This window comes from Triticum aestivum, chromosome 4A, assembly GCF_018294505.1.
Source record: "Triticum aestivum cultivar Chinese Spring chromosome 4A, IWGSC CS RefSeq v2.1, whole genome shotgun sequence".
In the NCBI taxonomy this organism is placed as follows: domain Eukaryota; kingdom Viridiplantae; phylum Streptophyta; class Magnoliopsida; order Poales; family Poaceae; genus Triticum; species Triticum aestivum.
The window spans coordinates 272,597,959-272,612,811 of record NC_057803.1 but is presented as its reverse complement, the minus strand read 5'-3'; the positions used below and the strand labels follow the sequence as shown (position 1 = coordinate 272,612,811).

The 14,853-nt window shown below is 45.6% G+C and overlaps 1 protein-coding gene across 4 annotated transcripts; it reads right to left on the bottom strand.

Moving 5' to 3' along the window:
• Positions 1 to 2,182: 2,182 nt before the first annotated feature.
• LOC123085951 (uncharacterized) lies at positions 2,183 to 6,094 on the bottom strand. 4 transcript variants are annotated; one of them, XM_044507654.1, is made up of 3 exons: positions 5,600 to 6,094; positions 3,605 to 3,830; positions 2,183 to 2,672 (listed from the first exon to the last, which is right to left on the bottom strand). In XM_044507654.1, exons 1-3 carry the CDS (start codon positions 5,610 to 5,612, stop codon positions 2,576 to 2,578), a joined length of 336 nt encoding a protein of 111 aa, XP_044363589.1. In that variant the 5' UTR covers positions 5,613 to 6,094; the 3' UTR covers positions 2,183 to 2,575. The 4 variants fall into 4 exon arrangements, 1 of the variants encoding a protein (XP_044363589.1); XR_006440170.1 differs by having other exon boundaries at positions 2,183 to 3,830; positions 4,009 to 6,094; XR_006440171.1 differs by having other exon boundaries at positions 2,183 to 3,830; positions 4,184 to 6,094.
• Between the last annotated feature and the right edge of the window lie 8,759 nt (positions 6,095 to 14,853).

Below are 14,853 nucleotides of genomic sequence, written 5' to 3'. Positions count from 1 at the left end.
GCTATTTGATGGAATGGATTCGGAACAAAGTGGGAAACAAATTACGTGTTGAAGTTCATCCAAATCGTGGCCTTTATCTCCCTGTTTGATAGCAAATTGACAGCTTCAGGAGACACCATGTTCGTTAGTGTTGCAGGTTTTGGGCTATGGAGTTGAGGATTTTGAGGCTGTGGAGAGCTACCGAACACGCCCTGAATAAGAAAGGGATAAAGAGTTGGCTTACAATCGCCACTTCACACAATTAACAAGTTAAACATACATCATCCAGAGTGCAATCAAGGTTCGACTACGGAACCAAAATAAAAGAAGACAACCCCAAATGCTAGATCCCCGATTGTCCCAACTGGGCTCCACTACTGATCAACAGGAAACGAAACAACACAACGATCAAGATCTTCAACGAGCTCCCACTTGAGCTCGATTGCGCCACCTGCACTGGTATCATCGGCACCTGCAACTGTTTGGAAGTAATCTGTGAGCCACAAGGACTCATCAATCTCACACCCGCGAGATCAAGACTATTTAAGCTTATGGGTAGGAAAGGGTAATGAGGTGGAGCTGCAGCAAGCACTAGGCATATATGGTGGCTAACATACGCAAATAAGAGCGAGAAGAGAAGCAACCCAACGGTCGAGAAGCTAGAAGTGATCCTGAAACTACTTACGTTCAAGCATAACACAAGACTGTGTTCACTTCCTGGACTCCGCCGAGAAGAGACCATCACGGCTACACACGCGGTTGACGTATTTCAATTAAGTCAAGTGTCAAGTTCTCTACAACCGGACATTAACAAATTCTCATCTTCCACATAGCCACGGGCACGGCTCCCGAAAGTTTAAACCCTATAGGGGTGTCCCAACTTAGCCAATCACAAGCTCTCACAGTCAAAGAATGATATTCCTTCTCCCGGGAAGACCCGATCAGTCTCGGAATCCCGGTTACAAGACATTTCAACAATGGTAAAACAAGACCAGCAAAGCCACCCAATGTGCCGACAATCCCGATAGGAGTCGCAAATATCTCATTCTCAGGGAAACACCGGATGAGACTAGCTACGAGTAAAACCAGCCCTCAAGTTCTCCCGAGGTGGCCCCGCAGGCAGCTCGGTTCGGACCAACACTTAGAGAAGCACTAGCCTGGGGGGTTAAATAAAGATGACCCTCTGGTTGGCCGACCCAAGGGAAGGGTAATAGGTTGTTAGGAAAATGTAAAACCAAGGTTGGGCCTTGCTGGAGGAGTTTTACTCAAAGCGAACTGTCAAGGGGTTCCCATAACACCCAACCGCATAAGGAATGCAAAATCAAGAAACATAACACCGGTATGACGGAAACTAGGGCGGCAAGCGTGGAACAAAACACCAGGCATAAGGCCGAGCCTTCCACCCTTTACCAAGTATATAGATGCATTAATTAAATAAGAGATACTAGTAAAAGGGCCCGTGCATTGCAATGGGGACACACATATTTTAGTGGCTTCACGCTTTTTAAAAGCCAAAAAGTCATGGATTCCAGTTATACAGAATATAGAAGTACTTCCCCCGTTCCTAAATATAAGCCTTTGTAGAAATTTCACCATGAACCACATACGGATGTTTATAGATGCATTTTAAGTGTAGATTCATTCATTTTGTTCCGTATGTAGTCCACCTAGTGGAATCTCTACAAAGACTTATAGTTAGGAACGGAGGGAGTATGTGTTTAGAAACCTTCGGCCAAAAACAAGTTTAGAAACCTGAAAAGTAATTTACCACTAAAAAACTTTACTTGCATTAGGTGCTTGAAAATGTGTTTGTCTAGCAGATACTGATCACAATAATATTGAGATAAGGTGAAAATCACTACTCCTATATATGTGATAGGAACCTTGTGCACTCCATGGCTCATCATATAGACGCCAATCTTGAGAACCATTTCAAAACTAAAGAACGCACGCATCATTGCATACATGATTCTTCCCAGTATATTTTTTTCCACTGGTCATACAAAATACAACCACAAATTTCCATATATCTATGGTAGCAGTACTCCTTGTCCTGCTTGCTATCATGATGTGCTACTTAACAAAATATAGCTATCAGTAGTTGGACAATTTAGGCATACTTACTGGTTCAAACATATCAGCAAACTTGGAAAGCATGCACATACTTATATATCACCCTATAAGTAACCAGAAAGAAACAACATCACCTCAATTCCTTAACTTCTTTGTTAAATGTTGGGTTGGTACCGACCCATCTAGCAAATAACAGCTAGAGTTTTACTGTCTACATAAACAACTAAAATCTCAAGTCGAAACTATAATCCTTTCAGAAGTATTTTCATGTTTCATTAGAAATAACCAACAAATCTGAGTAGAAAATAGCCAATGCATTTTATTGGTTCATTGAAAACAGTACATAGCACCTACACTTTCCATCTCAAACTTGATGACCACCTCCCAGGTTAAGCAGATTAACCATAGAACCTAAGGGCTGTACATGATTGTCCTCCACATCCAACTTGCATCTCTCAGGTAGCACAAAACAAATTGTTTGCTCGGATGGGCATTTTATCAAGCACCTAGCGAGCAAATCAGATTACAGACAGTCTAAGAAGTGAGAATACAACATCTCATACAGCATATGCCTCTTAGTGAAGCTGTGCAGGAACCGAGCCATCATTGGAACCGCCTCCCTGCAATATGTTCACACACATCAAGCATATATGATCTTTTGGGGAATTGTAGTTCTCGACTCCTAGTTCAATAAGATTATATATGTGGTGATAAAAAGTCCCGAAAGAGACTGTTGGGCCTCTTCTTTGATTGAGAACCATACAGTCATACCGCAAATAGATAAAATGTAGCGGTTGAAAATAATGTAGAATAATATTCTCTAGTACTTTTGTTTCGAAAAAAACAGTAAATTAAAAAATGTAAAATAAACCGAAGCAACAGAATTTTTGAAGAGTACAACAGCAGCAAGCCACTAATTTCATGCAAGCGGTCTTGATGACCAATGCCAACTATCATTATTACAAATTATTAGAATGTCGAGGTAAGGAGTAGTTTAACCACCAAACTGTACTACAGTATTAAGTTTTATTTTGTTCCAAACTATGTGTCAGTTCACATGGACTCAAGCTTATATGTGGTAACTTCGAATCGACAAACAAAACGGATATCTTTGAACAGTTAAGTAGGCACATAAATTCCTATACCATAGAAAGAGAAGTAAATATAAGAAAACTTGTCAGCAAAAAAATCATGCAACTATATTCAAATTCATGCTTGAATTTTTACTCTCAGAAAATTGTAAAATTTCCTACATGTAACTTTGTACCTACAGACCCATAATTTTTGCAAAATTTGACCTACACCTGTATCTCAAATCTTGTTTCCAATCCTAATGAAAAGCTGCCACACACTGAGCAGTGCTCACCGCGGTTGGCAAACCATGTTATAGAAACCAGATGCACCAGAATTCTAGAAATCCTGCTGGGCAGTAGGATTTCCGACATTAGCAGGTTTTGGACAACATCATTGCTATTTAATCAAGGATAGAATCTAAAGCTTGACTGAAGAACATAGCAGAAATGAACTTGACTAAGTAAATAGATCAACAAACCGTTTGCTGGTAAGTACCCAGATTTTGATATTGACAAAATCTAGACCCCAAGAGCAATGATACTGACAGAAGTGTAAGAAATCTTGAGGGAGAAAGGTAAATTGGCTATTTGAAATTCCATAGCTGAGGTGATGTTTCCCGTTCCCATGCTCCAGCATCACCAGATCCAAGCATCCCCAAACAGAATGGCGCCGCTGCCGGCTGTCCCACCTCCCGGACTCCCCTCCTGAAAAACATAAAGTCGAATAAAGTAACTCAATCGCTGAAAGTTCTTTCTTATCAAAGGTGTCATGTATGAATTTGTTGAGAATGATAACAATGTACTACTAAATCGTAACTGCTTCAGTAAAAGAAAAATAACATAATTTCTTGGTGTGTAGAATGGAATATAGATGCACAACTACCCAAAAAGTGTGTATGAGGAAGGGAGATGTGATGTTAGCTCTGATTGCCATGGTTCAATCACTCCACCAACACACACAAAATGGTGTGGATGTCATCCCCGGCAGCAAGGTTTTTTCTTCTTCTCCTTTCTGACATTCTCACTTCCTCTATAATGACTCAGGGGATCAAACTCACCAGGAGCTGCTGGTGTAAAAAATTTCAGCAGAAGCCACACCCGCTAGGCCTCATCAGACTGCAACATCAACCATCTAACCATCAGTCAATCAGAGTGTAGCAAAGGAGGAAACACGCCACATCAGCGCGCATGCTGCTTCCGGTTTTGAAGCGATTCACATCCAACGATAGTGCTATAGCGCCGTCCTGCATGACCGAACGAGCATGAGCTACTTGAGGGGTTCCGGGAGTGCGGCAATGAGGCTGGCGCCAACGGCGCGCCGCGAGCACCGTGCGTTGTAGGTGATGTGAAAGCTCCGGCCCAGTGGATCGGATATGGCTGGAACAAAGAATCGTTGTAGTTCCTCAAGTTGGCAAGTCTCACGATGATGGCAACTGCCTGGTTAAATTGAAACTGCATGCAGTACACCTGTGATCCTCCGCTGCATCAAGCATCAACCATCATGAGATCGATTCCTTATTTGATCTGAAAACAGTGATTATATTCGCTATAGTTGTTATGATAACCTCTTAATATTTTAGTCCAAGGTATAAGCCGATACTGGTGGACAAGATTGAGAATCTCGGTTGAGCACACTACATGTTTTTGACCCACATGTATGTTCAGACTTACACGGTTCTATATTTATCTTTGTTATTCTTTTGAAAGGCAAGATGGCTGTATTATTCTTAAACTTCAGAGAACGAAGCTCGTATGTTGTTCTTTGGAAAGACAAGATGGCTAGATGGTAATGATGTCATTAATTAACGATCATTTTACCAATAGTTATGTGGTGCCATACTGATCTTCTCCTAAACATCTAAGGTAAGATTCACTCATGAAAGTGAAACCATTTTATGTTGGGCTCGGTCTACTTGTTGACCAAACTGCTAAAGGCGCTATTCACTGGCGACCATGTCACAAAATCAGAATATTCAGACGAACTGAATCTCTTTCAGATGTACAACAAGCGATCAGGTAGTACAATCCACCCTCTTCTCCCTAGTCTTTCAATTGTACCACAGACTTAAACGGTTAAACCTAAATCCTAGTTGATGTATATATATTTGTTACACAAACTTGAAGTGAATTTGCAACCGGATAGTTACTGGACCTAGATTTTGAGTGGTACATACCTGGTAAGCATCCCTTCAAACTATTGCATACATAATATATATTACCAAAATTATGTTTGATATCTGGATTTGCAAACCATCTCGTAAGATCTTCGTCAATTGCTTCTTGTTAACTGCACTAATTTGCGTCTCTCCAGGGCATGGCTATGATGTACAGGCAAAAAATGCTACTATTGAGTCTCTGCTAGCTAACTATACAAAAACTAAGGTTCCATTGGATAGTACTCCGTATGAGGAAGATGGAGAAGAAAGAGACAGGGAGAGGTTCCAATGGGTTGGTGACCTGTTTTAGATCGATACCTGGAAAAGTCATGGCCTCGGCGGAGCTACGTCCAGCCTTATGAGGCGCAGAGGCGGGGCGCCATCTCCGCCGCACACAACCAGGCTCTCCGCCTGTGCTACAGATTGGAAGGGGAATAGGGAGAGGCGATTTTCAGCCAAAATCTGAAGTGGAGAAGGAGGAGCGTAGGATGGAGAGGGAGAGGCGGCCCATAGGCACTGTGGGGAACCAGAAGTTATGGAGGAGCTCGTCGAGGGCCGACGACCTTGGCCAGGCGGCTGCAATCCCGCCGTTATCGGGGATGTAGGACTTCGAAGGCAGCTGGCGAGACCTCCATGGCCACGACGGCGGCCACCTCCATCGCCAGATCCAGGGCGGCTTGGGAAGGGAAAGGAGCAGTGTGCTTTAGGGCGGCGCGGACGGCGTGGTGGTCGCAGAAGAGGGGGCGGTGGTGACGGCGCTGGAGGGAGTTGGGGTCGTAGGTACTGGGGAGATGCCCGTGTCCGTGTGGCGTGTGCCTGCATTTTTTTTCTAAGACTACTCGTGCAGAACGAAATGTTTTTGACTTAAAAAGTACTGCGGGTTAAATTAGCCAGAATACAGGGACCTTTGTGTAAAACCACCGCGACGGTGAACCGGGAGACTCAATCCATGCTTTATTATTAGGGAAAGAAGATTGTGATATCCCAATATATCATGTCCCAACATGGAAGAAACTTCAACTTCACCTACAACTAGCAACACTATAAGAGGGGCTGAGCAAAGCGGTAACATAGCCAAGCAACGGTTTGCTAGGACGGTGGGTTAGAGTCTTGACATAGCAATATGTGAGGCATGATATAACAGGTGGTAGGTAGCGCGATAGAACGAACAACTAGCAAGCAAAGATAGAAGTGATTTCGAGGGTATGGTCATCTTGCTTGAGATCCCACAAGAAAGAAGAACGAGTCCAGGAAGAAGACAAATGGACGTAGTCGAATGAATCCTCACAACTCCGGAATGAAACCGAAGCTAAGCGAGAAGCAACCCGGAAAGAAGCAAACAACATAGTAAACAACCATCACATAAGCATGGAATGATGAACAAACAAGTATGATGCATGTCCGGTTTAATGAGGCATGGCATGGCAAAGTGCAACAAACAATACTACAAATTAAGTGGAGGATACGCATAACTTGAGAAGGTCTTCGATGAATCGCCGGGAGGATTGGAAAGAACGAATGAATCTGTATGATAACGAAGGAAGAGAACTCTTGAATGAACCACCGTAAGAATTGAAAATGAAAGTAGTAAAGGCACAATTCACCGGAAAGAATTGGAAAACGAATGAAGAAACTTTAGGGGATTTGGATACATGAGAATGAAGATATCATGAGCGAACTAGAGAATACTTGAACGATGCACCGGTAAGATTTGGAGAATGTGAGCTGAAAGCTGAAATGAATACTTTTGAGATGATGGGCTCCGGGGAATCAAACTGAGAAGACCCCTGAATTGCTCTGGATGGGTGAAAAGAATTCTCACAATCTAAAACAATTATGAGAGGATGGCAGCAAGCTTAAACCATGAATCTTGAAGAGAATGGAGCAAGATTTGGAGGAAAAAACTCTTCTTCGGTCTTCAAATGCAGAGAATGATGACGAGAAAACACCACCATGAGTTGTTGAGACACTCCAAAATAATGAAGAATATAAAGGTTGAATCAACAATGAAAAGAAATTGAAAGATCTTGGAGAAAGGCATTGGACTAATGATAACTCATTCTTACGTTAAACTTTGAGAGAATTTGAGGATAGCTCCGGGAAAATTAGAAGAGTCAGGTAAGATCTTGGGAAAAGACCTGTGGGTTAGGGCCCACTCAAAAGAAACACCATTGAAGAGATTGCTTGAAAAGAGAGATTGCACCGGTTGAATTAAATGGCTTGAATGAGATAACAACCTCGGAATAGGTTGAACGAATGTAGAGTGGAAACACGAATCTTCGAGATATCTTCAGCACTCCAGAACAAATGAATAGCGAGAAGTGAATGATTAGAGGTGCACCGGCATGATAAAGCATTTGAACCGAGGAAAGGATATGATCAACAAAGCTTGAATTTAATCCGCCGGAGAAGAAAAGAGAATGAAGAATGATGAACTTGAAGCTCTGTTAGATCTCCCTGAGAATCACCAGATAAGAACATTGAAGGAAAAGAAAGAAGAGACTTCACATCCATAAGATGGATACTAGATTAAGAAATCTTAGTCCTTGAAGAAAAGGGTTGGGAGGGCGGGAAAAACAAAGGCAACTTGGGAAGATGGAAAGGATACCGTTGAGAAAACTTAGAGTTGATCTTGCGGATGTTGAAAATGATCAGATCCACTTGAAGGAAACACGTCGGTTGAAAAAGGATTGGCATGACAATCGCGATGATCATGAAGGATTAGTATTCACATAGAAATACGAGAACACCACTTGGAAAAGGTATGGAATCAACATTTGACATTGAAGCAACTCGAATACCACAACAAAAACAAAACAAGGATTGGCTTGCAAAATATACCGGAAACAAACATATGATAGATCCCATATCATATCATGTGTTTGTTGGAAGGATATCCTACGTCATACTTGAATTCCCACTTATAAACTCCCAAAACTTTCTGGTTATGCAATCAGGTGTTGGGGATACAGGAGAAGCATAATATCTCACCCAAACTAACAATTCCTACATCCAGCTGTATCCATCCTTCAACACATACCCAAGAAACCTTCGGAAATCGTGTACCTCAACCTTTGAAAAGCATCCGTTATAAGAGTTATGACAATACTCCTGAACTCTCGCCCCAGTACTGGGTGGCCTCGAGGTTATCTCACCAACAACTGCATAAAAGAGATTTTCGATGTCGGCGAGCTCAGGTATTCCAGAACTGCAACGATAAAATTGTGACGACAACACCTCGCTCAACTCCCTGAGACACTGCCACAACTCCTAAATGTCAGGAAGCACCAAGAACAATGTTCTTGTCACAAGAATATTGGAACAATTCTAAGATACCCGCGTGATCCTAAAAAAATCGTGAAATTTGAGGAGAGAAAAGTCAAAACTTCTACGTCAGGAGGCCTCACCAGAGCGACGAAGGGACTGAGGAGTAAAAAGAATCCTACTCTCCGATAAATATATTCCTAAGACTAAAAACATTTTGTTCTAGACTCAACAATGTCAGCGATTCAATCAAGCAGGGGGCTCCTAGGTCAGGGATGGCTCCGATTACCAACTTGTAACACCCACAATGCGGCTATATCTCCCATGTTTCAGGGCGCGACTTAAAGGCATAGCCGCATGGTAGGTTTGTCTCAAGAGGGGTAATATTCACAAAATCCCATGTACTGAATAAGAAAGGGATAAAGAGTTGGCTTACAATCGCCACTTCACACAAATAACAAGTTAAACATACATCATCCAGAGTACAATCAAGGTCCGACTATGGAATCAAAATAAAATAAGACTACCCCAAATGCTAGATCCCCGATCGTCCCAACTAGGCTCCACTACTGATCAACAGGAAACGAAACAACACAACGATCAAGATCTTCAACAAGCTCCCACTTGAGCTCAGTTGCGCCACATTCACTGGTATCATCGGCACCTGCAACTGTTTGGAAGTAATCTGTGAGCCACGAGGACTCATCAATCTCACACCCGCGAGATCGAGACTATTTAAGCTTATAGGTAGGAAAGGGTAATGAGGTGGAGCTGTAGCAAGCACTAGGAATATATGGTGGCTAACATACGCAAATAAGAGCGAGAAGAGAAGCAACGCAATGGTCGAGAAGCTAGAAGTGATCAAGAAGTGATCCTGAAACTAATTACGTTCAAGCATAACACAAGACCGTGTTCACTTCCCGGACTCTGCCGATAATAGACCATCACGGCTACACACGCGGTTGATGTATTTCAATTAAGTCAAGTGTCAAGTTCTCTACAACCGGACATTAACAAATTCCCATATGCCACATAACTATGGGCACGACTCTCGAAAGTTTAAACCCTGTAGGGGTGTCCCAACTTAGCCCATCACAAGCTCTCTCGGTCAACGAAGGATATTCCTTCTCCCGGGAAGAATCGATCAGTCTCGGAATCCCGGTTACAAGACATTTCGACAATGGTAAAACAAGACCAGCAAAGCCACCCGATGTGCCGACAATCCCGATAGGAGTCGCACGTATCTCATTCTCAGGGCAACACCGGATGAGACTAGCTATGGGTAAAACCAGCCCTCATGTTTCCCCGAGGTGGCCCCACAGGCAGCTCGGTTCGGACCAACACTTAGTGAAGCACTGGCCTGGGGGTTAAATAAAGATGACCCTCGGGTTGGCCGACCCAATGGAAGGGTAATAGGTTGTTAGGCAAATGTAAAACCAAGGTTGGGCCTTGCTGGAGGAGTTTTATTCAAAGCGAACCATCAAGGGGTTCCCATAAGACCCAACCACGCCAGGAACGCAAAATCAAGGAACATAACACCGGTATGATGGAAACTAGGGCGACAAGAGTGGAACAAAACACCAGGCATAAGGCCGAGCCTTCCACCCTTTACCAAGTATATAGATGCATTAATTACATAAGAGATATTGTGATATCCCAACATATCCATGTCCCAACATGGAACAAACTTCAACTTCCCCTGCAACTAGCAATGCTATAAGAGGGGCTGAGCAAAGCGGTAACATAGCCAAACAATGGTTTGCTAGGACGGTGGGTTAGAGGCTTGACATGGCAATATGGGAGGCATGATATAATAGGTGGTAGGTAGCGCGACATAGTGATAGAAAAAACAACTAGCAAGAAAGATAGAAGTGATTTCGAGGGTATGGTCATCTTGCCTGAGATCCCGCAAGGAAGAATAACGAGTCCATGAAGAAGACAAACAGATGTAGTCGAACGAATCCTCACAACTCCGGAAGAAACCGAAGCTAACGTGAGAAGCAACCCGGAAAGAAGCAAACCACATAGTAAACAACCATCACATAAGCATGGCATGATGCGCAAACAAGTATGATGCATGTCCAGTTTAATGAGGCATGGCATGGCAAAGTGCAACAAACAACACTACAAATTAAGTGGAGCTCAATATGCAACGAGTTGCATATTGATGAAACACCACATGACTTATATAGTTCTCTCTCGGTTATGTACTCATCAATATTAAATGTTGTTAAACAAGGCAAGAGGTGAAACATAAGTAAACTAACTATCTAGTCAAATTTAAATGAGGCCGAAATAACAAACAACAATTCTGGAAAATCCCCATATGCATATTATGAATTTGGTACTATTCTGCCCTAAACACAATTTTAGAGTTGTTAAACATGCAAAAAGAGTGCACCATGTTAAACTAGGCATTATTCTACCCCATTTACATATAAAGTTTATTAAGTTTGGAGCTACGGTTATTTAGTTATGAAATAAATTATTTTAACATGGCATATGGGCAAATTAAACAAATAGCACATTTAAACAATTTTAACATGGATGAAAGCAGCATATTATGAAACTAGACAAAATTCTAAGCAAGTTACATATATAAGTTGTTTAAATCCGATGCATGGTTTGTGAGATATTAAATGCATGATGTCCAAGGGTTTTTCTGCAAAACTGTGTTCCCTAAAAAAATAGACAAATCGCTGCGCAGGGAAAAAAATAAGCCACGGGCCGAAACTACTGAGCCAAAGTGCACATGAGACTGGAGGGGGCGGCTCACCCATGGGCCATGGCCCAGGTCGGTGGAGCAGAGGCAGGCCGGTTGCTTCGCCTTGAGGAGGGGCGCGGTCCACGCGATGACAAGTCAACGCGAGCGCTGACAGGGGAAGGAGCGGGCGAGCGGGCACCTCGTCTTGTGCTCATCAGGAAGCAGAGCAGCGGCGGCGACATAGCGGTGCAGGGCGCGGCAGCAGGAATGGGCGAAGCAGGGGTCGGGCAGGGAATGGCCGGTACCTGAGGTGCACCACCCGGAGAAGAAGAAGAGGCCGGGCACAGCGGTGCACGAGCGCTTGGTGTCCATGGCGGGGACCTACTGGTGCTACCGTCGGTTCTAACGACAACGCAGGTGAGGCAGGGACTTGCGTGCCGGCGCGGTACCTATAGAAGGGGAGGTCCGACGGCGAGCTTGAGGCAGAGACAGCTGGACGAATCTGGGGTGGGGGAGGCGCGCGAGGTGTAGGTGCGGGACGTCGTTCTGCAATGAGGCAGGGGAGTGGATGACACGGTGACGGCCGGATCCGGGCGGCCAGGAGGCAAACGACGACTGGGATGGGACGGCACGAGGACGACGCCGACGAGCTCCACGACCACGTTAATCGGCGGAACTTGCCAGTCTTGGAGGAGATTGAGGCACAGTAGGTGGGGCTTCGCTGGAGCTAGATGGATGGATCGTTGCGGTTGCGGGCGGGAGCGGCACGATGTCGAGGCCAAGGCTGGCTCCTTTCTGTTCTTGCAAGAAGACGCAGAGGAAGAGAGAGATGAGATGATGGGGATGGAAAATAGAGGGAAGAAGGAAAAGGGAAAGGGCGAGGGAGTCTTGGCCTGGCGCTTCGGTGGTCTCAGCTGCGGTCGGAGATGCTGCCGGCAGAGACTTGCAGCCAAGGTGAGGCAGCTGCTCAGGCGCATGCGCTGGTTGGGTGGACGGGACGCGTCCAAGGAAGACATAGGGAGCTGGTGATTGGAGCGATGGGGAATTGAGGGAAGAGAGTGGAGGCAGTTGGTTGGATCGGGAGGAGATCCCAAGGTGGAAGAGGACTGGTGGCAGCGGCTGGGAGGATGGGACAAGGCTCCTAAATTTTAGGGTTAGGCAGTTAGGTGGTCTATTTATAGATAAATAAGAAGGTTTAGTGTCTCACTGATTTAGATCCGACGGTCGGGAAAAAAATAGGTTAGGGGAGCTGTCGGTGTCAAAACCGGCGGATCTCGGGTAGGGGGTCCCGAACTGTGCGTCTAAGGCGGATGGTAACAGGAGGTAGGGGACACGATGGTTACCCAAGTTCGGGCCCTTTTGATGGAGGTAATACTCTATGTCCTGCTTGATTGTTCTTGATGATATGAGTATTACAAGAGTTGGTCTACCACGAGATCAAAGAGGCTAAACCCTAGAAGCTAGCCTATGGTATGATTGTCTGTTGTCCTACGGACTAAAACCCTCCGGTTTATATAGACACCAGAGGGGGCTAGGGTTACACAAGGTCGGTTACAAAGGAGGAGATATACATATCTGTATTGCCTAGCTTGCCTTCCACGCCAAGTAGAGTCCCATCCAGACACGAGACGAAGTCTTCAATCTTGTATCTTCATAGCCCAACAGTCCGGCCAAAGGATATAGTCCAGCTGTCCGGAGACCCCCTAATCCAGGACTCCCTCAGTAGCCCCTGAACCAAGCTTCAATGACGATGAGTTCGGCGCGCAGTATTGTCTTCTGCATTGCAAGGTGGGTTCCTCCTCCGAATACACCATTGAAGAGTTTGAATACAAGGATAGTGTTTGACCCTGGAAAATAAGTTCCACATACCACTGTAGAGAGAATAATATTTCCACAAATCTAATCTATTACACGTTTTGACAGCATGACATCACGCCATGGCCTGGTTATTATTTGAACCGCTTATCTCAACCAGCCCCGCACATATCGCGAGGCGGTTTTCTTGACATGTCTTGTCAAAGCAGAGATCGTGTTCCCATTATCACGGGATTCTCATCAATACGGACGTGGGTAACCCAACCGCGCCATCAATTATGGCGCCTGGGGAATAAGTGGTTTTGCCAGGCAAGTGGGGAGACACATCGCCTCTTCTGCCCTTATAAAGGGACAAGGATTTACTTTTTTCACCCACGCCTTCTTCCTCCTCTCTTACCCATTCCCGCACACTCGAGCTCTAGCGCCCAAGCTCGCGTTCTTCTTCTCAAACCACTCCAAGCATGTCCGGAGCAGGAGGCAAGTGGATGGTCTCCTTTGTCATGGAGGAGAATGTCAAAAAGTTACGGGAAGCCGGATACCTGGCCGCAGATATCGCGCACCGGGTGCCAAATGCAGGGCAGATCGTCCCAACACCCGAACCCCATGAGAGGGTAGTTTTTCTTACCCATTTTGTCTGCGGACTGGGATTTCCCCTCCACCCATTTGTCCGCGGGCTCATGTTCTACTATGGGCTGGATTTTCATGATCTGGCCCCCAATTTCATCCTCAACATCTCGGCGTTCATCGTCATGTGCGAGGCCTTCCTCCGCATCAAGCCCCACTTCGGCCTATGGCTGAAAACCTTCAATGTTGAACTGAAGGTGGTGGGTGGCCAGCAAGGAGAGTGCGGAGGCGCCATGGTGGGCAAGATGCCTAATGTCACCTGGCTCGAGGGCACCTATGTGGATACCATAAAGGGGTGGCCAACGGGGTGGTTATTCATCACCGAGCCGCGCGACTCCTACTAGGCGGCGGCCCCCAAATTTTGATCCGGAATCCCCACGCGGCTCACCTCCTGGAAAGAGAAGGGCCTGTCCTGGGGTTCCTCGATAGAGTTGACCGGACTCTAGACCTGTATCCGGAACATGACGCGCAAGAAAACCAAGCTTGTCAACATGGTCCAGGTCATGCTCTTGTGCCGGATCCTGCCGTGTCAACGGCGGGCATTCGATTTGTGGGAGTTCGAGTCGGCCAAGCACCACACGCTGCGGGAGCTCTATGACATGACGCACAAGGACGTCTGGAGGGTGTTGTTCAAGGGCGCCGAGGTTCCTCCTTCCCTCACCGAGGACCGCGGACTCAACGCAAAACGCCGCGCCAATCCGGTAAGTTTTTATATCGCTCAGGGTATTTATGTGCCCCGGTTTAGTTATATGCAAGATCTAAGGTTCTATGCCGTTAACAAGACTGTATAGAGACAGCGGAGCAGCTTGATTGCCCACCCCCCCTGCCCGAAGATCCTGCAGGCGCTCTCCTAACGGAGATGCTGACTCCGGCACCTTACAAGGTGCCGGTGAAGTAGACCAAGAAGAAAGCCACGGGGACCCGAAAGGGTCTCCGGCGCAAGGTTGTATCGGACTCATCGTCCGATGACTCCAATGCGCTCTCCTCCCATGAAGACGAGGAGGAGTAAGAGGAAAGTTCCCCCCCCCCCCAGCCGGTCGAGACAAGAAAAGGAAGGTCGTCCCAACCGGGGAGGCCGAAGGGTCCATGAAGGGAAGGACCCTCCCTCCGGACTGCGCCACGACGGTCGCCGACTGCGGCGACGAGTGCTTGCCCAGGGTCAAGC